The sequence below is a fragment of the Pagrus pagrus genome (genome assembly GCF_965226575.1).
Source record: "Pagrus pagrus genome assembly, chromosome: 4".
Classification (NCBI taxonomy): domain Eukaryota; kingdom Metazoa; phylum Chordata; class Actinopteri; order Spariformes; family Sparidae; genus Pagrus; species Pagrus pagrus.
Window position 1 is genome coordinate 4,522,649 of NC_140188.1, and position 25,854 is coordinate 4,548,502.

General features: G+C 39.2%; 3 protein-coding genes across 3 annotated transcripts; all 3 read left to right on the top strand.

Moving 5' to 3' along the window:
* Positions 1-7,501: 7,501 nt before the first annotated feature.
* Positions 7,502-8,170, top strand: LOC311256698 (claudin-4; the record flags this gene model as incomplete). Its single annotated transcript, XM_084351967.1, has 1 exon — positions 7,502-8,170. The coding sequence occupies one exon, from the start codon at positions 7,502-7,504 to the stop codon at positions 8,168-8,170; it is 669 nt and encodes a 222-aa protein (XP_084208093.1).
* A 4,008-nt stretch (positions 8,171-12,178) lies between these two features.
* LOC311256699 (claudin-4-like) lies at positions 12,179-13,320 on the top strand. The gene has a single exon (XM_084351968.1). It carries the CDS (start codon positions 12,209-12,211, stop codon positions 12,863-12,865), a length of 657 nt encoding a protein of 218 aa, XP_084208094.1. The 5' UTR covers positions 12,179-12,208; the 3' UTR covers positions 12,866-13,320.
* A 1,930-nt stretch (positions 13,321-15,250) lies between these two features.
* LOC311256700 (claudin-3-like) lies at positions 15,251-16,675 on the top strand. Its single transcript, XM_084351969.1, has one exon. It carries the CDS (start codon positions 15,389-15,391, stop codon positions 16,034-16,036), a length of 648 nt encoding a protein of 215 aa, XP_084208095.1. The 5' UTR covers positions 15,251-15,388; the 3' UTR covers positions 16,037-16,675.
* Positions 16,676-25,854: the final 9,179 nt, after the last annotated feature.

Genomic DNA, 25,854 nt, shown 5'->3' on the forward strand with positions numbered 1-25,854 from the left:
CAGTGTTTAAGAGCCAAAACTACCGTTAGGACTATAATGCCTCTATTTTATCCAAGGTAGGATCATTAAAGCTACTTCAGCCTGGCTAAGGAGATTGGGTTCCACACACAAGGAGGCAGCGAGGAATTTCCACAATTAAGAATCTGAGGAGAGATGGTTCCAGGGTGAGATTAGTCCTGATGTGTACGTACTGATAGGCCTCCGAGACGCCACCATCACATGCGTCATGTTTTGGAAAAAAATCACAGTAGTTACTACACACGCTGCAACTTTAGTAACTACAAAAAGCACTGAATAATCTCATATGTGCATAACCATTCTTTTAAAAATCAGACTGATAGTAAAATGCTAAATTTAGTTTCTTATATACATCTTTGTGTTTTTTGAGAGTAAAGGAACAGTGTCATTACTTGAAAGTGTTCAGCAGATACATGTAATGGTCCCAGAAAACTTTTGAGCTCTTTATTTGTCAGTGAGGCAACTTTGCAAAAGGGAGCAGAGCAAATTTTGCAGCAACAGATGAAAGATTTGACTAAAGCTGCCGTGAGAAAATGCCAGAGGGAACCGAAGCAACAAGTGTCAGCAGGTAGTCTGAGGCATGCCCAAACGGCACTGTAACGGCTGGCTTTGGCTGTCACTGGAGTTGACACACCAGTTTAACTGGAGGGTTGGACCCTTCAGTTAAACTGGCGGGGTTATTAAGAACATTATCTATCAGTGCAGACAAAAGCTCAGGAGTGTTAATAAGCTATTTTTTCCCGACAGTGAGGTTTTCTGGAGTTTAAGTTTTTTAAGTTTCCCAAGGTTTTAAATAAAGTAATTCATTAGGTATCATTTAAATATATGCATAAAGAAACACAGTTTGAATGTTCAGGGTGTGCAACTGCAATTAAGCACCTCAGATTCACAGTTTTCCCTGTTATGTAAGCTTCAGTTCTCAGTTCCAGTCTCTGAGCTGCCTGTATTTTTGTTGTTGTTGTTTTCTTTTTAGGTAAGTTAGTCAGTAATCTTGTAGGTAGTGCTGTAAATTTATTTTTATTTTCTTTGGCTGTGCTCAGCCTGAAGTCTGTTCTACCCTAGACTGATGAATAAATCAAGTCTGTTTGGACTTCACCTGCTGTGGCACTGATCATCCTTGGGCCACTTCTATGCAATTCTTAGGTTCCCCCATAGCCAGGCATTTATTAATTGATATTTATGGCACAAGTTCAGCTACTTTTAGGGTGCATGGAAAAGAGAAAAAGTCTACAGTGGTCAAAACTCCAGTAACACTTCAGATCATAGGTGTCATTTACACTGCTGGGGACATGTCATAAATAGTTGAAAATGATCTTGCACCAAGAAAGAGCAAATGAGATTAAATTAACTTTGATGCCCCATTATGCAACTGTACCACATTAATAATTTACGACAGTTGTCCTTAGTTACACTGTTTTGGTTATTCAAGAGATGAAAGCGTGCCGAGTAGTTTCACATATCAGAGTGGGAAGAACGTGTGTGCTGGTGATGCCATCACAGCGAGCCCTGAGGCCATTGTTCAGGCACAGTCACAGTTTCAGTGGGCAATTTAAGCACAGCAAGTATCTCCTCAGTGAGTCACATGTTCAGACATGACACATTATCACTTGACACAAACAGGTGCCTGAAGTTTTCAAGAGTCTGCAGAAGAGTTGAAAGAGACTTTTAGAGATGTTTAAGAGAATATCTGATAAATTGTGACATCCAGAGTGTAGGATATGTTTTCATAATAAACAATATAATATTACTTTCTATTCTCGGGACATAATGCCTCAGATCTTTGTGTTCTTGGAGGGTTTTTTGTTTTTTGTTATGTTGGTGACTTGGACTCATTCATCTGCAAAGGTCATGTGTTTGTCTTAAGAGAATTCCAGGTAAATGTGTAGAGGCAGGTAGTGTAGATGCCATCTATTAAATAATACAACAGCACAGCACACAGCAGCTGCCGTGCAAGTCGGTAGAAAAGCCATTTTGGTTGTGAAACAGGGAGTGACTGTCAGTTTGTGTTTTGGCCTGGGGACACTTTCAGTTCCTAGTGTGTGTTTTTCTTAGTGGGATTTGTTGAAATTGAACAAAAAAAAAGGAACAACTTTTGCTTCCCTTTTCTTAAGTAATTGAACAACTTCCTAATACAATGTTTTTTTCCATCATCCACCATAGACGACACAGCATGGGCTTAAATAAAATGATTTTTGTTTATTCAGACACATTGGTCTAAAGAATCTAAAGAAATAAAGATTTGAATTGAATTAATAAGTCACAAAGAATATTCTTATATTTCTTCATATAAAGGAGAGCGTGTTGTGAAAAAACAACAACCTACAGTAGACAGCAGAACCTCATGGAAACCGGTCTGACTCGCTCTTGCTCCCATCACAGGTGAACTTTAAGCAAGGTGCTCTGCAAGTTGCTGCATGTATATTTCCAGGATATACTATAATCAAGAAGCTGCACCTGCAACACATAATGGCCTGTAATTCAGAGATAAAGATCTATGGAGATCTATTGTGTGTATACCCATCGAACAACACATCCGTACATGAGATCAAAACCTGTGGGCATGCATGGCTCTCACTAAATATAGTATGACATTCAGTGGATGTGGTTAATTTAACATTTAAATACATATTTGCATAAATGTCAGTGGTTTGATTCAAATAAAAAGTCTCTGCTTCACATAAAATCTTAAGAAAAGTTGTTCAAAATTTAGTACAAAACAACATTTCACCGTAGGTTAATCTAAAAAAGGCACCTCCATACACACTCAGTTGATTAAAGGTGCAAATCAAGAGCCTGGTAGGTATAAAATGCAAAAGTCAAATGTTACATAGACACAAAGATGTATAATATATTAAGTTTTGGTTTAAAGTCTGCATTTTGTTATAGTGCGATTTGTGTGTTGTCTTGGAAAGTGTTGCAAAAGTCAAGACAAGACGTCACTGCAATGTGAATCATTTTCTTTGTGTCACATTGAGTTACATTGGGCCTATTGTTTGTTTAAGAGAAAGAAATGACCGTGTGATGTTCTCGGTGTGTTTTTGAAACTAAAGTTATGGCTCGTCCAAAGCCACACAAACATCTCGTCTCAGGCAGAATCAGTCTCAAGTCTGTTCTGTTAAAGAGTAAATACACAAAATATATATTTGCATTATACGTTTCCAGCTTCATCATCTCATCAGCTTTCCAGTCTCATCAGCCACCACCTCCAACAGTGTCTGGACTCCATGAGGGGATTTTTCTTGTTGCTGCTCAGGGACAAATACTTTTGTACAAAACTCACTAATCACATCATCTGATGTTGAACATTTTCTTTACCTTATTCACTTTTTCCACAAGTTGTACTGTTTATCTCAGGGTATTTGCGTCAATGTTTTGGGGTTTTTTGCTTGTTTTTTTAATTTTTATGATGTTTTGAGATATTTTGGTAACAGGTTTCTTACCAGGTGTTTTGACTGGGTGTGAAAAGACCTGTTTAGCTCACTGCCGTGTATAAAGGTTAAAAATACAGATTACGCCCGTAGGGACAACGCCTCATCCTCCTCTAAATATTATGATGTAATGATTCAAGCTGTATCTGGTTTTATCTGACTGCATTTGGCAAACCAAAGGGTAGCAAAGTGCTCTGAACCCTGGTGGTACCAAGACATAAAAATGTTTTTCGTTGGAACTGCCCAATACTGAGAACTCGTAATACAGGGATGGCTGCCAGCTGCGAGTTGAAACCAGAGAAAAGGACACTCATTAGCACCTTGTGTGTTGGGCACTTCAGAAATAATCAAGAATCCCTTAAACCAGCAATGTTTTGTTAACAAAATAATAAAACATTTTATTTATAGGGCACTTTTCAAACTCAAGATACAGAGGGATTTACACAAGGCAAGAAATATAAATGAATCCACCTGTACTGTAACCAGACAGACAGGTGCTTCCTTTCTAAACCAAATATGGTCAGCAAAACACTGATCAAATGTAAAAGTGGCTCCCCCTGCCTGTAAAAACACACATTTACAGTATGATGCACACAAACCGTAACTTGACAGGCTTGTTTTAAGTCAAGTAGCCAAAGTCATATGCATTGTTTCTGACCTCCCTCTATAATCTGTTTTAACCCTCCATTTGTATTTCTTCCGAGTATTTTACATACATCAGAATTTCTCAAAACTAGTTGTTGGATTTTGCCTTTTTATTGCTCTTGGTTAAATCGGACATGGGGGTGTTACTATAGGACATTTTCATTTCATTGTGAAAAGTACTCAAAAGTCATAATGGAGTGAAAGTAAAGATATTTTATTACAATATTACTTAGGTAAAGGTGAAAGTCACCCATACAAATAGTACTAAAGTAAAAGTACAATAAATGTACTTATGCAAGAACCAAAATTACAAGTAAAAGTAAATTAACATATTTACAAGTATGTTTAAACTGTAGTCTATTGGTCAATCAATCAGCGTAAAAAGTAAAAAGTGCAATGTTTGCCTCTGAAATGTAGTGGAGTGGAGGTCTAAAGTATAGCAAGTAAAGTAAAAAGGGAAACACTCATGTAAAGTACAAGTACCTCAAAGTTGGACTTAAGTGCAATACTTCATTAAATGTACTTGGTTACGTGCCATTACTTTACACACCGTCTTCTGAAATGTAACTTTTCCTCAGCAGTGGAAGTTATGATGCCCAAACTGCCATCTTTGTCACATGGTCCATTGAGGTGAAATAAATAATAGGCCAAAAACAAGTACAGAAAAGAGGAAACAGTCACTCAAGCTGACGTTTCAGAAAGTTATTGTTCGAAATATAATTTGTGGAAATAATGTATTCTGTGGGTAATGGGGGCGGGACTAGATAAGCATCTGCTTCTCCCGCTTTCCCTTTCGGCCATGTGTACTACCTTATTTTAACTAAGATGATGTGTGATGATGACTGTCTAATAACATGCCGAAATAAATAAATAAATAAATAAATAAATAAATTGTGAACTGGATGAAAATATTCAAGCTGATGGGGAAAAAAAGCATTTTGTTTTGATGAGGAAAGAGCTTCTTCTTACTGACGTACAAACCCATTTCTTAAAAAAAAAAGTTAGGCTGCCGTGTGAAACGTGAATAAAACAGAATGATCATTTGCTAATCCTGTGACAGATCAATTGCGAACAGCACAAAGACATATTTCATGTTTCATCTCAACCTCTTTGATTTGTAAATTGATTTAAAATGTAAAGCTTGTAAAACAATGTTTCTGAGTTTGATGGCTGCAACCCGTTTCGGACAAGTTGAGACAGGCGCAACAAAAAGACTGGGAAAGTTGCAGAACGCTCCAAAAAAACCTGTTTGGACCATTTCACAGGTAATCAGGTGATCGTATCATGATTGGGTATGAAAGGCTCAGTCATTCACAAGCATGGGGCGAGGTTCAAGACTTTGTGAAACATGATTGTATAAAGGATATTACTACATGGGCTCAGGATTGAGCTCAATTTATCATCTTTTCACACCCTCCAAACCTTTTTAAAATCTGTTGTACAGAAATAAAAAACATTTAAAAATCATAAAATGTTCCATATGTGAATGTGACAAGGAGCACCAAGAAAGTTGGGCTAAACAAAGGAAAAAACAAATAGTTCAGACAAATTAAAACACTAATGAAACACAACTAAACTAGAGGCAAAACAAAACTAAAGGCAAAACTGTGGGAAAAACAGCAGCGTTATTGTGCAAGTGAACCTGAAAAAAGGGGAAACTAAAATGAGCTAGGTTCACTGCATGTTAACATACATTTTAAAAACTAAGCCTACTAAGCACCCATAAATAAATAAATACAGAAAGCACTCTGGTAAGGGGCAAACAGGGATTCCTCACATAGACAGCCACTTCAAACAAAGACAGTCCACTATAATACACATGTCAGGTGGGAATATGCATTTTCCTGCATACCTGGGACACAAATCACTGCCAGCCACCACAGAGGCAGAACAATGGCACACAGGTGCCTTATAACTTGGCCCTGATTAGGGAATTTGTTGGGGGAGGAGTTGAGTCAAGGCTTCATTCACCGGCACTACACTTTGCTCTGTACTCGGGGAGTATACCCCACCACATGAAGGTGCCTATCAGGTGTGTGTCTGTGTATGTGTGGGAGGATGGGAGGGGGTGCATGTGTGTCCATGTGTATCAGTGTAGGGGGTTAACCACAAGTTAGCAGAGATACTGATCCCGACTGCTGACCCCAGCTGACCTCTGTGAATTAGAGGAAGGCCTGTAATGACACAGAGCTCGACTAAATCAACGGCCCTGTTGTCTTTAGAAACAACAAGATATTCTTTGATTAATTCAGTGTGCAGCATGAAGATATTTAAGAGCCTTTGTGCTTTACTTTACTTTTCTTTGTTTAGATTTCCAGTTGAGTATTTCCAGCTTCAGATAGAACAGTAATCAAAATGAAACATGAAATGCAGGATCTGGTTTTTGTTTAATATGCTTGCTCACAAAGAATGTTTTAGCCTAAAACTAAATGGTCTCTCTGTGAGGTTCCCAAAAATGATACTATACAAAGGGGGGTATTTACTGAGGGGATTAGTTACGCAGACGACCTACCATTAAGTCCCAGGTATGTATTTATGGTTTGACGTTTGCAACGTTTGTCCCTTGGAGATTCAAAAGTTGTCTGCTTACGTCATGTCATAAACTACCATTCTCAGTGCATTTTTGGCTTGTTTTAACCATACGTGCTCCATTTTAAGGAAAACACCTCGAACATGCCCACTAACAATGAAGCTTATTACCTCAGTGTGTGTGTCTTTTTTTTCTCCGAGGAGGGATTATGTAGCTGACCAACAAAAAAAACAAGGCCTGTCATTGTTGCTCTTTTTTCTTGCACGGAGATCTCATTCACATAGTGATTCAGCGTTTTTCTTCAAGGTTGTCACACGTCACACATACAGATACACATATACTCTTTCTTAAATCTAGAAGACTTACACAGGAGACAGGTACAAACCTTTACATAGTGTACTCAGAACTGAGTGCATAAAGGATTGGTGTACAATCTGCTTCTGTGTGAATGTGGTTTGGATTTAAGACACTATCCCCCAGAATCTATACGTATTAATTATGTTCACCATGATCTAAGACTCTACATGTACTTGACAAATACTTTGTCGGAAATTATTTTTAATGGTTTTCCCATGTGACACTAACTCCAGTTGAACACAGTTTTGTAACAAATATTAACGTATCACCACAAGTGCAGTTTGAAGGTAAACATGATGCCACCTTAAGCAGACTCCACCTTCAGTGGTCTAAGCTGTATAAAGAAGGTAGAATCTGTTTCTCCGTCTCACTTTCTCTCCCACTAAAAGTCTTACGCTGGACTTTGAGCCAACGGGATCCGATATCGCCTTCATCTCAGGAGGGTTGAGCCTGCGGACACAGAGGGCCTTCTATCCCTGGAAGAGAGTCTTGTTCAGCTCCTTCTTCATCCCCAGCTCTAAATATGTACTCTGCAGGCGTGGAGATCCTCGGGATGATCCTGGCCGTGGCCGGCTGGCTAGGGGTAATGGTGGCCTGCGGCCTGCCCATGTGGCGGGTGGCCGCCTACATCGGTCAGAACATTGTCATCTCCCAGGTGATCTGGGAAGGCTTGTGGATGAACTGCTCGGTGCAGAGTACAGGCCAGATGCACTGCAAAGTACACGACTCCATGCTGGGGCTGCCGATGGACCTGCAGGCAGCCCGTGCCCTGGTCATCGTCTCCATGGTACTGTGCATTGTGGGCATTGGGCTGTCGGTGGCTGGTGCCAAGTGCACCAACTGTAGCCGAGATGTGAGCAGTAAACCTCGGCTCGTGGTTTCTGCTGGAGTCACCTTTGTGGTGGCTGGACTGCTGCTGTTGGTGGCCGTGTCCTGGACTGCACACGCCATCGTCATAGGCTTTTACGACCCGATGCTGGAGGAGACGGGGAAGAGGGAGTTTGGTAATGCTCTGTACTTTGGATGGGCAGCGTCCTGCCTGCTCATCCTAGGGGGAGCCCTGCTCTGTTGCTCTTGCCCACAGACAGCAGCTACAGCGCCGAGTGGTGGTGGCTCCGTGCCTCCCCGGGTGAACTACACACCCGTCAAGACCATGTCAGTCAATGGATACACAAGAAGGGACTATGTATGAGCTTGTGGGTGCACATGATGACAGTGTTAGTAAATCTGTGCTCATGAGAGGGTTGTACAGGGAGTACACTTTACTTGTTGATTTTGGCTTTTTTTAAGAAACATTAAGATGGTGTCTGCTCTTGAATAATTCTACAAAACATTATGAATAAAAGAAAAAAACCTGTTCAAGAATGTACTACTTTTGAAGCTTTCTTCATAGTGGAGATACCATTCGTAACTTTGCATTTATATCTGCATCGAAAGTACCAAGGCTATAAAAAACAGATCCACAATCTGATTTACAAATGTGTAGATATGTTTTCAGTCACTTTTTCTGTACCAGCAACGTGTGCAGGTTGTTGATTAAAGAAAAGAAAAAATTATTCTATTTTGTGTGCCTAGGATTTTTTTTTCTTTTTGCCGTGACGTCCTTACTAGAGTCAGAAATGGATGCTTAAGTTGAGTGTAACATAACAACTATGTCTGCTCACGTTTGTTGGTACTTGGAAATGAGGGCAGATACCAGCTGTAGAGTTCAGCAGAGTCTGACCAATAAGAGCCGGACCGGTGCACGTAGAAATTAGGTATTTTATTTCAATTTAAATGGAGGAAAGAAACAATGGATGGCTTGTTTCAGAGGAGGGCCTTATGCTTCCCTTCCATTGTAGCCTGTGCGAGAGTGAAACTGAGTCAGAGATAAAGGTCTCCAACTGCAAGGGGATGTACCCTGCACTGTAACTGAGCCACAAAGACCCCATTGATAAAGTGGTTTGCTACTGTTAACCTTCTTGGCCCAGGTAGGACTCACTGGAATCTGTGTATCTAAATGCTCAAAGAGTCTCTTTAATTTAAATGGAAAAACAAAAAGAGGTACTGGAGCAAAAAACAGTTTGTTGCAGAAAGTTACTAACAGCAGTAGATGTTAGGCCAGCGGGCCTGATGCCTTTAGGGTCAAACAACAATCATGACATCAAAAACTAAAAGGTGAGGTCAGATAACAACATTATGATGTATAAATGTGAAGAAAAAGGTTTGGACATTAAAGACATCAATGTATTGCGTTGCAGACATGTCTATAGAAGTTAGCATGCTAACTAGCTAGCCCCGGCCAGTCCAGTGTAATGCCACTTTCTACTGATAGGCCTTAGTACAGACCTCCAGAGGCAGGCGCTGACTGATGCCTGATCTCCCTGTCGCTCTTCTCCCGATTCACACCTCTCCCGTCCCCGCCTGAACCTGCAAGTCCTGGTCTGAACTAATCGCTCACCCTGTGCTCCCAGTCCAGACCACTAGCTGCTTGGCAATCTGAGTCAACTATAATATTTATAATGTGTTGAAGATATATAGACTTGCATGTAAGGAGTCCATAACTCCTTTCAAGCAATAGTATATATATAATGTCGATGTTGTAAAGGTTTCTTGCTTGCTTTGGTTTGAACTATGAGATTAATGATCTAAAGGAAAGGTTAATATCCTGAACACTCCCTCTGAGTGACCGCAGATCCTGCTGGCTGGATTGTGTTACTAGCTGTGCAGTCATGTGTTAATGGGAATGTACATCAGTCCAGTCAGTAATGGACATAAACTTCTACCCTCAAGAGCACCACCTCACTTCATATGAGCTGCAACAAAACTCAACAGACACTGCAAAAACTATAGATTTAACCACGAGTAATAAACGTATATTTAGATGCAAAATCAAGTTGGTCTTGTTTTAAGTATAAACTTTTAATCTGGTGATTTCAAAGGCACATACTTGGACTTAATTCAAGTAAATGTTTTGCCTTGTCTTGATAAGCAACTTTGTTTTGATTAATTCTTATTTTGAGACGTTTGTTGTGACATTGTGCGAAAGTCAAGAATGCAAAAATGTTTTATTTAAAATTCAGATCTTTGAACCTATTTATTTCTAAGCCAGAACCAACTAATTTGAAGATTTCTTGTAAAATAAAAATAATCTAATCCAATCTCTATTAAGTCCTTTTTGTTTTTTAAGTCTTTCTCTTTAAATCAGTGTTTATTTCCTGTATTGTTTGCTAATCTTTTTGCAGTTTGATATTAGAGCTGAAACACTGAAAAAGTAAGATGTGAACAAATAAAACATCGTCTCATGGCAAAGAGAGTATGAGAAATGAGAAAATAAATTAAATGTTACCCTTTTGGGGTAAGAAGTGTTTTTGTCCTCTTAGAAACTTCTAAAAATCATCAAATACAGACTGTGTTTAAAGGTGAAGTAATGCTTTTGACTAAATTCATTGCATCACGTTGGTAAAGCAGCTTCTCTTTCTTTCCAATCTCTTTCTTTTTTGTTAAAAGCATGACTACAAATTGACAAAGTGCTTTGCAGATTCAGCACAGTGTGATAAGGGATGCTGGTAAAACTACTGGAGGTGTGTATTTAGGAGCACCTTTTTCTGTGGCACGTGCAAAAGTTAAACTAAGGTTGAAAATCCTGATGCACTGTGCCCTTCAGAACAAGGACACTGATAAGACCCATCAGCTTTGTGCACACGCACGCAGACAATTGTTTCAGCTTCGACACACTGGTATGCTCTCTCTTTGAAAGACTGTTCCTTAGAATAATCATTACACACATGGCTATGTCCTGAGAGACATACATGTTTTTCATAAATGATTTTCACCAGAGTTTTGTGTTCCTTGCACATGTATGTTCAGAGGGCTTTGTCTGTTGTTTGCACTGCAGTTAACACATGTGGTCTCAGTCATTAACTTCCCATGGAGACAGCTGGGAAAAGCTGTTTTTTAACAACACACTGAAGCACACTCTCCAACATTGATAAGTAATATTTCATCATCTTGTGGATTCTCTGATATCTGAAGTTTCATTAGGTGTGGAGAGAAACAACACTATCACTGTTTATAACTACTTCGATTTAGGGAACGTGTATCTGAACTGTTAATTCTGTCAGGCATTTTTACTGGAAAGACTCTGGGTGTCATCTCTCCCACAAACAAGTTCTGGTTTTATCTTCTGTATGACAAGAGTGCAGATTTCTCCCACATACGTGCAGCTAAAAAAAAAACATAATTTCCTATCATAGGCTATTTAAAAGTCAATGGTTACTGTAAATTCACTGATCTTCCATAGAAAAGGAGGCGAAGGTTTCATCACATTTGCTGGAAGGATACAGAGGCTTTTGCCAGACAGACAGAAATTTTGCCTTTAGATAATCAGAGCACTCCTACTTTCCTTCCGAAGAATTCTCTGGACCCATTCAAAGTCATTTTAACCACTCCCATCATGCCTCTCTCTCAGCCGGGAAGCTGTGTAAAACATAAATAAAACAGAATGTGATCATTTTCAAATCCTTTATGACACATACTCAAAATATACTTAATGTTTCACCTCATCAGCTTCATTGATTCAGACTTTGATGCCAGAAATACTGGAAAGAGGAAAGATTGGGAAAGTTGTGGAATGCTCCGAGAACACCTGCTAGGAACATTGGTACCAGTGGTACCAGGTGAAAGCCTCATGATTGGGTATGGAGAAGGCTCAGATGTTCACAAGCAAGGATGGGATGAGGTTCACCACTTTGTCAAACACATGATTGCATAAAGGATATTACTATATGGGCACAGGAACAAGGAGTACTTTTATTTATTTATTTTTTTAATCCAATTAAGAGAGCATCATCATGAGAAATCTGCAGGAGTTTATATAGAGCCTTCCACCTTCAATCATTCATCCACTGATCTTTACCATGTCTGTTATTCTTTAACTACTCCAGACCTGAGATACACACCCTCTGTTTACTCTCCCCTCACCCAAATAGGTGGGAGAGCTACCGGCACAGAGGAGGTTGAATGATTAAGCTGAGGCCGTTTACATGCCAAGGCTGAGTTTTTAGACAAACGAGGTGGGACAGAAGATGATTTGAACTCTTCCCCGGCCAATAACCAAGTGACTCCTCCTTCTGCTCTAAAGGCATCTGCTGCTTATATTTGTAATCAGCATTGTGGAGACACTCTTTCCACTTTTAACTACTGAGAAAGAGAAGATTTTTGAGGACCTGCACTTACACAGAGTTCAAACATGCCTTCAGTGGGACTGGAGATACTTGGAGTGACTATGGCTGTCCTGGGATGGATCCTAGCCATTGTATCCTGCGCCTTACCCATGTGGAGAGTGTCGGCTTTCATTGGGATGAACATTGTCACAGCTCAGATCACCTGGGAAGGCATCTGGATGCACTGCGTGGTCCAAAGCACAGGTCAGATGCAGTGTAAAATCCACGACTCCATGTTGGCTCTAAGCGGGGATCTCCAGGCCGCCCGTGCTCTCACTATCATCTCTATCGTGGTGGGTATTGTGGGAGTTTTGGTGGCCGTAATGGGGGCAAAATGTACTAACTGTGTGGAAGAAGAGTCGGCCAAAGCCCGGGTGATGATAGCTGCCGGGTCGGCCTTCATCCTGGCTTCTCTGACCCAGCTGATCCCTGTGTCCTGGTGCGCACATACTATCATCATGGAGTTCTACAATCCAGTCATACCTGAGGCACAGAAGAGGGAGATAGGTGCAGCTCTGTACCTGGGCTGGGCTGCAGCTGCATTTCTGCTCATTGGAGGTGGCATCCTGTGCTCCAGTTGCCCCCCACAACCTGAGAAAAGATTCGGGCCTCCATCAAAGATGGTGTACTCCCAAACCAGGTCGATCGCTCCGAGTGGTTACGATAGGAGAGATTATGTTTGAACTCGCAGCTGCTCTTTTCTCACGACTTTGCCTTCATGGAAAACACTGCATCACTTACACACATCTGTCTTCATGCTGAGATGGGGAAAACTTCTATATTCATGCCACCACATGATGTACGTTCTTTTGAACAGAGCCTGCATCAGTCTTGTTTTCCTCTTGTTATTTTTTTGTGTGTAACTATGAAGTTGTAGGAAGCACTGAGACCAACAACTGTTAGTGATGCGATGTGCCCTGCATTTTATACTTTACTTTTGCATTTATACTTTGTTTTTTTACTGTATCCACTGAAGTGTGTGTGTGTGTTTTATAAAGAAACTTTAGTTTTGATTAAGAAGTTCGAGGAAGCCTGTCATGACGCCACATATGAAGATTTGTCTTTACTTTTTTTGAAACAGTTCATCTGGAATGTTTTAATATCTGACATGTTACTACTTCAATTAAAGGCCATGTTTTTATTTTAAATTGTCTCGATAATTAAAATCATTTATTACAATTATCTTTTCAGTTTGTCTGTTTCACTATCATTGGTGAGGATGAGGGGCTTAATATAAAATATCTATCAATTACTTTTTCTGGTTAGTTTTTACCATGTTCGTAAACAAACTATGTTCCAACTGTACCATACTTAACTGTATACATTAATATAATCTAATGACACATATTTTCAAACGTCAGGAATGATTACAGTTATTTATTTTTTTGTAATCTGATTACATAATTCCAATTACATGTAAACCATTACTACCAAACCATCAGCAAAAACTTTCTCTAAAGAAAAAACATCCCAAATTTTGAGATGTTTAAAGAGAAAAAATATTATTTATGGAACTCAAATTTTAGTGGCTGCGTCCATTTATTTAGTATCAGGCGCAATATTTTCAATATTTTACCCTGTTTATAGAATATATTTTAAAAAACTGTCATTAAAGGTCATTTTGGATTGGCCAGTCGTACGTTCAGATAAACTTTTCATGACAAAACTGACACCAAAAGGGAAATTGAAACAACACATTCAAAAATAGACTCAGTAAGATGTTTGATCTTCACATCAACAGGTGCAAAGATAGTCTCTGATCCCATGCACCCTGCATACCCAGCCATTAGTCTGACGACGGGGAGTCTCTATCACAGCCCCTCTCCACCTGGCTGTCTCCCACATGTCTGTTGGCTCTATGATAACAAGAACCGCTACTTTGTCAGCTTCCCCACACTCAACTATCTGAACTGCCCTCCCAGACAATGGATCTGTTTCATGGCAGAGGGGGAGACTGGGGGGACTGTCAACGCTTGGTTACAGAATGCCGGAGGGGGTGGGGGCATTTCTAGGGAGACAATCCTACCCCCGAAGAATTTCAAGGGCATTCTGCAGACAGACAGAGTCATTAAGGTCCATCGGACAGGTCAGGCGAAAGCCTCGTAACCCCAGCTCAGACTGAAGGAGTTTGTATTGCTGTAAAGTTTGAGAATGTTGCCCTATCCTTGGTCTTATGACACCTTTTCAAATCCTCTTTGGATCATCCAATGGATGATTTCTGAAAAATGAACTGCCTTGAAAGCAAGATTAGTTGTTGTTTTTTTAAGTATCAATTATTCTGCAGATTATTTTGATGAACTGATTCATTGTGTAGTCTAGAAAATGTCTAGACAATTGTGAAAGACACTCAAGACAACTGCACAAAAGCAACATCTTTAGATCAATCTTCAATTAATTAAATTGCTTCTTTTGTTCAAACAACAGTCCAAAACCCAAAGACTCTCCATTTAATGTCATTAATGACAAAGAAAAGAGGCACATCCTCACGTTTAAGAAGGTGGAACCAGCCTTTATCTACACAGCCACATGCTATACACAACATGTAACCGCTCCATATGTTCATCCAGTGTAATCCAAGTCTCCAGAAGCCCCAAGATCCCAACCTCATTTGAAAAGACATTAATTACACCCTTTTAAAGAGGAAATCCACAGAGCCCCTTTAAGGCTTAAGTGAATATTAAATGTGCAGCTTTATAAGAAACCCATAAATATGTTATACACCGATTCTGGAAAGGTAAGATTACACTTACAACCTGTTTCATTAGCACGATAAATAAAAGAGTTGAATTGAAATCGAATACCCTTATTTCCAATCCTACAATGAGCCCCAGAACCTTAGAACTGTTTCTTTAGTTATTACAACACATGCAATACTTGTGTGCCCTTTCAGCTGTATAAGGCCTCTTTGTGGCCAGGCCCATTGTGAAGCTGGCCATGTAAGCTGAGAGCAGTGTGTCCAGGTCTTTTCCTCCCCTTTTGGTGATGTCAGCTCCTTGAAGGACTCCTCCCTCCACCTGATCTGCCTTATAAAGGATACTGGTGAAGTCGAGGCAACAGATCACCACACACGCACCGATGCAAGGCCTGAAATTAACTTAATTAGTAGTTTGGTCTCCGGTTGATTCTTCCCCTTTGCAGCTTCTTTTTCTGTGATCTCGTCTCAGGTGTGACACACATTCAGCAGCAGAAGAGGAAGACATCTCAGTATGTCTGTAGGGCTGGAGTTGATAGGCATCTCCCTTTGCATTTTGGGATGGATTATTGCCATTGTGGCATGCGCCCTCCCTATGTGGAGGGTGACGGCGTTCATCGGCAGCAACATCGTGACAGCTCAGATCATCTGGGAAGGCCTGTGGATGACTTGCGTGGTCCAGAGCACGGGTCAGATGCAGTGTAAGGTCTACGACTCCATGCTCGCCCTCTCCCAAGACCTCCAAGCGGCCCGCGCTCTCACCGTCATCTCCATCCTGTTGGCCATCCTTGCTGTGCTCATTGCCATCGCAGGGGCCAAGTGCACCAACTGCATTGATGATGAAGCATCCAAGGCCAAGGTGATGATCATCTCTGGAGTCTTCTTCATTGTTTCCGGTGTCATGCAGCTCATTCCTGTCTCCTGGTCGGCCAACACCATCATCAGGGATTTCTACAACCCTTTACTCACTGATGCTCAGCGAAGAGAGCTGGGGGCTGCGCTTTACATTGGCTGGGCAGCTGCTGCCCTCCTGGTTCTCGGCGGCGGACTGCTCTGCTGCTCCTGTCCGCCACGTGAGACCAGATACAACCCTTCACGAATGGCTTACTCTGCCCCAAGGTCCGCAGGAGGACCAGGGTTAGAAAGAAAAGACTATGTATGAATGAAGGTCAAAGAGGAAAAGACATTATTGAATCTCAAACCTGCTCTCCACACCAAATGAGGGTGTACTGAGGAAAAGAGCTCAAGGAAACAAGAAGACTCCCCAATGAAGAATGTGTTTGATTTTGCCTTTAATGTAACGTATGTCTGACGTAGGCTCTTTGTTTTTCAGAGACTGAAAAAGCATAAAAGGACACTCGAGTGGAAATTTCCAATAATCACATTTCAAGACATAAAGCAAGGAAAATTATGCTCTGTGCTTTTAAAAGTCAACACGCTAAATAATCAAATACTTTTTATACAGTCCTGATGTTTACCACTGATTATTTTTATAAAAACTGACATGACTGCTTTATTTGCCACCTACATAATAAGGCAACACTGCTCACAAAATGGAAGAACTGGATGTGTTAAACAGTGCGGCAGGGTTATCACCAGGATAATGTGTTGTAAATACTGTAGTAAGAGTATCATTAATCACCTGCAGCAGTCAAGACAGTTGATAACCGTATTCACCGCAGCTTTTAGCGCAATGTGGTAAGGGTGGGGATGGAGGGGGGACTTTGTGTATAGTCTTTGTGTATTATAACTGCAGGACATGTATCTCACAAGTTTTTTTTTTAAATAAACATGACTGATTTTTAAAGATACTGTGTCTGTCTAATCTTGTGTCTCACCATGACTAAACTTTTGATTCATTCATGCTTAAGATCAAGCTCTATGTTCACTTCCACGAGTCAGTAGGCCGGTGACAAAAATGACAGAGTACGGTCTATACAGGTGTCTTCGTAAGAGTACCCTGACATTTGATCCCAAGGGGTACGTTACCGGCAACTGGCAACTCTAACCACACACGCTCTGAGCAATTAGCCACAGGATCAGTTAACGGGCAGAGGTGAGAAGTGTGAGCACAGAGGAGTGGAGTCCTTCCACACAGGTTACATGATTCATTTGTTTTTTTTTTTATCTTTAGACATTAGTTATCATTGGATGCTTGGCTGAGCTTGCAAACTTCTTTCCTACACCCTGACACATACTTATACCATTACACAGATCATTCATGGGAGCTGCCTGTTGGGCACTGAACTGGTAAAATTAGGAGTGCCTTGAAAAAGCACACAGTATTCTTTTCACAAAGTCATCCAGTGATTCAACCTACATTCTTGGAGGTCATTCGTTTAACTGATGATGATATGCAGCGAAGCAGAACATAGTTATTCAGACCCGGGCACATTTAAAACATCAGCCAGAGTTTCCGGAACAGACATGAGTCAAGCCCAACACATGAAGTCGCACCTGACGAAGGCAGCGACCTGAAAATTTAATGAACGTCTCATCGTAAATATGGGAGAGGCCCCTCAGTGCAATATCACATTACTTTCCAACTGTTGTCTTTTCCTGCCATATCAATGTCGCCTCTAACAAAGGACAGGACACTGCTTGACATCTGGTCATGATTACAGCAACTACAGATTAGAGCTCGTTTAAATTCTAATGAGTGTTCATGAAGATTTGACAAGTTTTTTTTTTCTTTGTGACTTTTGAGGCATGTGACGGTCATTTACAGCCCAGTTACTTCAATTTGCATACAGATAACAACTGAAGAATTTCATATTGCCTGCATACATACACACAAATCTACAATTTTATGTGCAGGTGATGCATCAATCTTTTCTTTCCATTAAATTCAGATGCATCCAAATATCGCACATGATAAATATCAAGTAATATAGTATAAGTTGACATATATATTAAAATATTTCCTCGTGCTAAGATTTTCACGAAGAGATTTTTTAAGACAATATGACAAATAAGGGACATATCATTAATTTTGTATATTGGACAAAACACATTTTTTTATAGATTTGTGTTCAGGAGAAGTCAGATTGTTGTGCTGTAACATTTGTCATGACAAATGCAAATAATATAAACTATGGCGTGTTGTTAAAATTGCAGCATTCTTTGAATGTATTGCTCGTCATTTAGGTTAGAATTATTAATTTGCTTGTGGCTTTACTTCTTTTTTATATGTAACTATCTATTTCCCTGCTTTTATTGTCTTTCAAATGCAATTTCTTTCAATCTTTAACTACTTATTTGCTCATTCGTTTGCTTTGTTTTATTATCTTTTAAAAGCTAATTATATGTATATAATAACCTATTTCTAATGTGTGTCTATGCCACTGTAAAGCACTTTGAATTGCCTTGTATCTGAATGGTTATACTGTAAATAAACCTGTCTTGCCTGCTCAATTTATATATTTTTTTAAAAGTGCAACACTACTCACATTAAAATCTGTTGTTTAATTTAGTGTTAATGACAATTTCTTTGTTTCTTTTGGTCTGTGACTGCATGACAAATGATCTGCTACAGTGAGGACATCTGTGCACGTCACACTTACCAAAACATAAATCAACACAAACCACAAAATACAAAGCAAATAAACTGAGCTCCTTCCTCAGAGTCGTGACAGAGCATCATGATGGCAGAGCATGTGTGCTGTTTCAGTGACTTGTCTAAGACCCTCGGGCATGTTTGGTGACCGTAAGCTAATCATTGATTCTTACACAGGTGTACCTCACAGCCATCCAGAAATACACAAGATTTTCTGGTTTCCAAATGGTAGCACATCCAGAGGTGCAGTACTCAGATTTTGTATTTACGTAGAAGTAGTAATAAAACAGTGTGTAAATACTGTAACAAATAAAAGTAATGCTTTTACATTTAAGTATTAGCATCAAAATATACTTACAGTACCGAGTGTAAAAGTTCTTTTTATGCAGAATGGCATATTTCAAAGTAATGTTCTAATGTAATGCCTATTATATTACTGGACTGTTAATATTGATGATTTATTATTTCTATTACTTTAGTGTTGAAGATGGTAAGGGTGGTTTAAATAAGGTATAAAGTTTATCTGCTGGGTGGCTTGTGAATTTCCTCACAGGGATCAATACAATTTATCTTAATCTATAATATTGCATAATAATTTATCTGTTGATTATATTTTGTGTTACAAAACTGAATTTGCAAATCTGTCAAATAAAAACCTCAAAATTGTACAGAAGTATAGCACTTGAGTAAATGTACTGAGTAACCTCCGACAATGAGTATATAAATTGAAACACTTCGAAACATTTTAATTATTTAACGTGTGAGTGTAAGGGGGAGAGAGTGAGATTTTCTCATGTTTCAATAAGAAACAATAAAAAAACGACAAGAGTACGAGGCAAACAAGGGCAAAACCTAAAGATCCTGAGGCTATAATGAAACTGAATCTGATCAAATACCTAAACCTGGCTGACTGTAAACAAAAGTGATAGAGTGAAGAGAGGAAAGAAAAAAGCCATTCTGTGAGTCTCTGTGGTCAAGCTCCGCTGGCTCTGTCCAAACTTTGGTCACATGACCGATACTGGGGAATGTGAAGGGCAGAGAGGTTGCCTTGCACCTGAAGTCAGAGGGAGGAGGGGCGTTGCTTTCTCTTTCTAATAACACAGGCTCACTGTGTCCACTCAGTGGGAACGGAAACTCACCGGGGTCTTTACCTGCAACGGCAAGAAACCTAAATCCAAATCTAAACCACAGCAGACTCACAAAGGAACAGATTCAACAAGAACTCTTCTCTTTAAATCAAAGTTACAGAACCATAATATAGTTTGGACCAACAGTACAACAATATAAAACCATATGTGGAGGTTATGTCCAGAAAATAAATACAACAACAGACGACACAACAGCCCTGAAACAAAGGCTGTTGAGACTACGTCACACAGTGGAGATTTTTTAAGCTAGTTTATAGTGTGGTATTAAATTGTAGTATATTGTACAGCTGTCAATCTTATTTTTTCATTCAAAGCAATTTAATTCATTCTGACACATCACACGTTTCAAAGACAGGGTGTCAGTATATGTATTTAAATTATGCTTATTGTGGATAGTTTGTAGATCATAATATTCTATCGAAAGCTGCTTTAAACGCAGGTCTAGGTGCTATAAATACTGGGAAAGTATCAAAAAGCTCAACCAACAAAAAATGCATAGTTTGTATTGAGAAACTAGATAATAATGTACATTTTTTTGAACATTAAAGCATGTAAACATTTTCTAATAGACACCGACAATTTAAAGAATGAAGCTGAAAAAGAGCCAACTATGGGACCTTTAAGACTAGTAAGATATAAATATTTAAAGTAAAATTTTAAGTATATATCTGAAAATGTACAGTTTTCAAGAGGAAAGACGCAACAAGGTGTAAGCTCATTAAATCTCTGAATTGATCATAAATAAAGCTGCGGTTTGTCTTCATCAAGATATTATGAGGAGGTCAGGAACAAAGTGTGAGCCACAGGATTATTTGGGTCAGGTTGTACTGCCAATATCAATGGTGTGTGTGTGTGTGTGTGTGTGTGTGTGTGTGTGTGTGTGTGTGTGTGTGTGTGTGTGTGTGTGTGTGTGTGTGTGTGTGTATGTGTGGGTGTGTGTGGGTGTGTGTGGGTGTGTGTGTGCATATTTTGGAGCATCTGTGTTGATTTGGTTGACCTATTAGCTCATTGGTGAGCTAATGTACCTGCTCACAAAGTTCCCCTCCCTGTTACATTCCAGCAGTGTGTCTCTTTCACTCTGAGAGAGATAAGAAAGAAACACTCGCCTTCATCACCTTTCACTTTTCCAGCAGAATTATTCCAGTTTAAGGCAGTTTGGGGTGGCGGTAGCTGAGTAAGAGAGGAAGCTAAATATATAAGGGCACTGGCTCAAAAAGAAACACCATCACAACACATTTGGTAAAATGTGGGTCGGAGAGTAAAGTAACATGTATGTTAAGCAAGGCGATGGATGCTGTGCTATCACACCAAAAGACCACCAATAATCAGACTCTTCGTCAGATGGAGAAAAAAATCCTTCTCGGTCTGACAATTTAGGGTCTTGATGTTTGAGTGTATAGTTGAAGTGTATTTCTTTTATCATATTAATATATTTTCCCTAATTTCTAAAAGTATTGGAGATGAGAGGAATAACAATACCACCAAGACAATCAGAGAACAACATTCTGCTGCCCTCCAGTGGTCTGTAAGAAGGTCCTTCATTTACAGCAGTGTAATGTGGAAGAAATATACATTTGCTCTTATAGGTTATATATAGTGTATGCTAATGCTTAAAAACTGATATGACTAAACTTCCAGTGCTTTTTAACAGAAAACAGACAAATTAACTTGCTGATGTTGCACATGAACACCGTTGAAAAAATTGGAAGGAGGAAATAGAGCCAGAAAATGCACTGCACCATGAGGTATGTCTGCAAAAATGTAGTTTTGCTCAGCATTATGGAGCCCCAAAACGTGATAAGACTGTACTGCTGTTGATTATATAAACAACAGAGGCCCCTTTTCTCAATCACCTCCTGCTTGTCACAGACTGAAAGGTTTCCTTCCATCAACGTTTTCTAGGTTTGTGGTAAAAAAAAAAAAAGTTTTTCTTAATCAGTGTTTTGTATTTTCATTCCATGCACTACTTTAGTTAAAAACATTATTAAATGGAAACTCTGTCCAGCCCATGTGGACTTAAAACTCTACGTTCATTTCAAGTACAAGTCAGAGGGATTTGTGTATACCGACCTGTGTGCCAGCACAGTATGAACATGCACAATTAAGCTTTTTGCACACAAATCGGGCAGCTTGTAGATATGCAGACATTCACAAATCTTAAATGGATTAAGGGTGGCAGCACGCCTACAGTAGATAACAGTTAGATCATTGTCACTAGATTGAGTTAAATTCAGTCAAATTTACATAATCCCCCAAGCAGTAATCAGAGCGAGACGATAACTGTTCTAATTATGTCAACAAACACTTACAAGGCTTTGCAATGAATGTGCAGGGGGCTACTACACATTGTCAACACCATACAAGCCAACAATTTCTGACATGATGTCGTATTATAGGAGATGTTCGTCTAAAGTGATACAGCTTTTAATGTTGATGAGGCCATTAGAGCAACATGTATTCATTGATCAAAGCTGAGGGTATAGATTACTTGGGTGATTAAACATGCCCCTAAATATGTTGCACATAACACACTGAGCTCCATCCTAAGACATGTCCCTGTGTCTGTCATAAGCTTGTAATAGAGTCACGGTGAAAAACACACTCGTGCTTTCATTCTTTGTACTTGGTGATATTAGAGCATATCAATTTTGATCAGCTATCGACCAAAACAATACCTTCAGGACATTATATCCACACCTTTTCATAAAGCAATTCCTCTTTGTCCTGTATAATAGGGCTATATTTCATCTTCATTACTTTGGCATCTCATAATACTTAAATCCCCTGCAGAGTGCTGGAATGAAAAAATTATAAATAAGCGACTGCTGGAGGAGAATAAAAATCTCATCACCTGCTCTTGTCATTTTATTTTATCAGTATCATCTCTCTGCCACTGTGACATGGATTCAAGTGAAATGACATGGTGCATGTTTGTGTGTGTATAAACGTGTTTATCTGGCCTGCTTTATGTCAAATCTGCAGCTAAAGAATAAGTTACATCTACACCACCTTCAACTTAGGTGCAGAGAGAAACACACAAACATATCATAATGTTAAATAAACCATTTGCTATAATTACATTTACTGATAGCTGATTTGCATACAGCCCATGCAATAGTAAACATTGTTATTTCTAACCTTACTATGATTAATACTGTTATTACCCACTGAGCAGGCAACATCTGTGGACATCCAAAACAGGTTGAGATCATGTCTGTCGGGCCAGGCCATGATCTGGACGTCCACTGACAGCCAGAATTAGTCGATAAATGACATATAAACGTCTATACAACGTCCAGAAAGACGTATAAAAAACTTTCATTCTGGGTCCATAAATGACGTCTACAAGACGTGATCTAGACTACGTTTTGCTCACTGGGTAGCAGTTATAGTAGTGAACCAAAGAGATCAAAGTTTCTTACTCAGTCATTTCTCAATTATCAATACATAGTAAATTGAATTCAGTAGCGTCCTACAATCATATTAAGATTACTTTTCTTAAAGCTGCAATAGTTTGGGGAAGACATTTTAATCAGAAGAGAAAGATCTTCATTGGCTGATTTTTGATGCTAAAACAAACTTAATAAACAAACTCTTCTCACTTTTCATGGCTGAATAAACAAACTGACCTTAAAGGACAACACACAATTTCATACTGTTTATATTTGGCGGACCCTGCCACCTTTCTAGCTTCGAACAGTGTTCTGGGGACCTTATTTTCCTCTGAGAACAGCTTGTTTTATTTACTTATGAAAACAATAAATATTTCTGAGTTTGTATTATGACGTCATTAATATTTCAAATATTTAAATTCTGAGTTTGAATTTCTGCTTCATTAAAGTCATGTAAAATAAAACCATGTTTTTGGGGAAACTGAGGGAGAAGCTGCTTTTAATGAGAGAAGATGGAGGAGAGAGAGAGAGAGACAGAGAGACAGAGAGAGAGAGAGATGTGATAGCCTTCAGGACAACAGTTCTGACTCGCAGACCTTATTCTTCTCCTGCACAGCTGAGCTGGGTTTGGCTGCAGACTTTGACTGTGACGACATGACTTTTCTAGAGGTGAGGCCACATTTCTTCTTTGTCGTTACGCACTGATCATGCAGCCTCTGCTTTAATTGTGTTATGATGAACATTTTTGTGCCCACTGCACAGCCATTTCTAGTGTTTGAAAAGCCTCTTTTGTCTGAATGATAATTGGGAATAGCACACTGTGATTGTTTATTGTCGCATGATAATTTAGCCTGTGGGCAAATATGTAAGCACGTTTACTGCAGAGTGATTGGAAGTGACAGAAACAACAAGACAAAGACACAAACAAATGTAAACAAGTAAACAAAGCCTCTACTGACGATTGAAAAAAAAGTGTATGGATAACGATATAGCAACTGGATGCTATTGTGAATATTTGGATCATTGCAGTGATGTGCACATGGTCACATATAGGGGCACAGCTTCTGTCCTCAAATGATACAAAGAAGAGCTGAAGGTGAGACAGTGGACAAGATCAAATTGATGTATTTTTAGGTCAAGGAGGACTCCAGGTTGTTGGTTGTTGAAAGAAGCTGTTGTTAATCATCTTCAGTTACATTATAGACATCTTACAGTACAGTACAGTATTTTTTTTAGGGAAAAAAGCCACATAAATTATTTCTTGTGATTGCAATTGTCATTAAATCTGGCTTTGATATCTAGTCTGTGTTCACTGGTGTCAAAAATGTCACTCACACTGTTCTATGTCAGGCAAGTGAATATCATTTGATCATTTAATTAATGATGATCATCAAATCACCTGAAGTTTGTTTAGCTTGTGTTGTCCTTTAAACGAGCCCTCCTTATTTTAACATTGATGGCCAATGTAGAGGGAGTGGTCTCTTTAAAAGAGGAGAGAGTGAACATTTGGACCTTGTTCAACATGGAAAGAGGCTCATTTTAATGGCTACGGTTCATTATTAGAACCTCTCTCGCTCCCCCATGTCTCTTTTTATGAGTTAACACTGCATATGTACTTAATTTCATGAAGGTAATATACTGAGCAGATGGTGCACATTTGCATCGCTAAAGGCATATCAGCGTTTATTAAATTCAGAGATATTGAATCTTGATTAATACTTTCATTAGTGTGCGCTAAAAGTCTTTTTATCAGGTAATAGTAGACATGATTACTGACTTGAGAAATCAGTTCTCAAGCTACAGCTTAATAATAGATTAACTGTGTGGATTTGGAAATCTTTAAATGAGAAATATCTGGTTATAGACTCCAGTTTGGTGAAGAATGACTTTTCACAGTAACAGCTAACTCTTAAAATGATTTAAAATCTAATTTCATACAGTTGTGCTGTTGTGTTTCTAACCCTATCACTAAACCCAAAGTTGTGAAGAACTCATACAGTTACTGAATATAAATTACATTGTAATTTTTAAATTAATGATGTTATCCATTGGATTATAGAAAATGTAATCCAGTCTGAATATTTATATGAGATATTTTAGTTCCAAAAATATATATTCAAAAATGTCCTATTATTACATCAGAAGACCATTTGGGTGGCATTTGTTCCTTCTGGTCAGCCCAAGTGGCTCTTTGGTGAGCCCACCCTAAGGCTTCATAGTCAGGCCCCGAATTCATTCTTGTTTGTCAAGTAATCTTTTCTGTATTTCCAGGCAGTGTGTTGCAGAGTGGAAGAGAACTGATAAGTGACCTCTCAGTATCCCTGTGGTTAAAGCTCTGGGATGATGAAGGCCTCTGACATATTCCTCATCATCTTCCTCGTCTACAGGACTCTGGTATGTGTCTACAGACTTCCTGCTGACATGCCGATTTATTGGATAGAGCTGTTTAAATGTAATGCAATCTAGTACATAGTCCTTGAAAAAGAGGCTCACATACTGTATGTCAGATCAAACTGAAATGACAGTGCTGATCAAATATGAATCAATATTCTAGCCTACTTCTCACCTAAAATGATTTCAGAAACAGATTTTAGTGTACAGTTAATGTAATATGAGAATGTTTCTTACCAGATCGCCATGTCGAACACAGTCACAGGGAGGACAGGTGTTAGCGCACTCACATCGTCCAGACTACCAAAACAAAGAACAGAGAAGCTCTGACTTAATGGTTTTAGAGGGAGTTGGATGTCATTCTCTGTTCATGCCAACACTCCGCTCTGTCTTTACATAGCAAATAGTTTGCTGCTTTATTAAAGTTTAAAACATCATGTATTTAACCTTTGACTAAAAGTTTGTGTAGTGTGTGTCAGGTAGGACTGTGAAG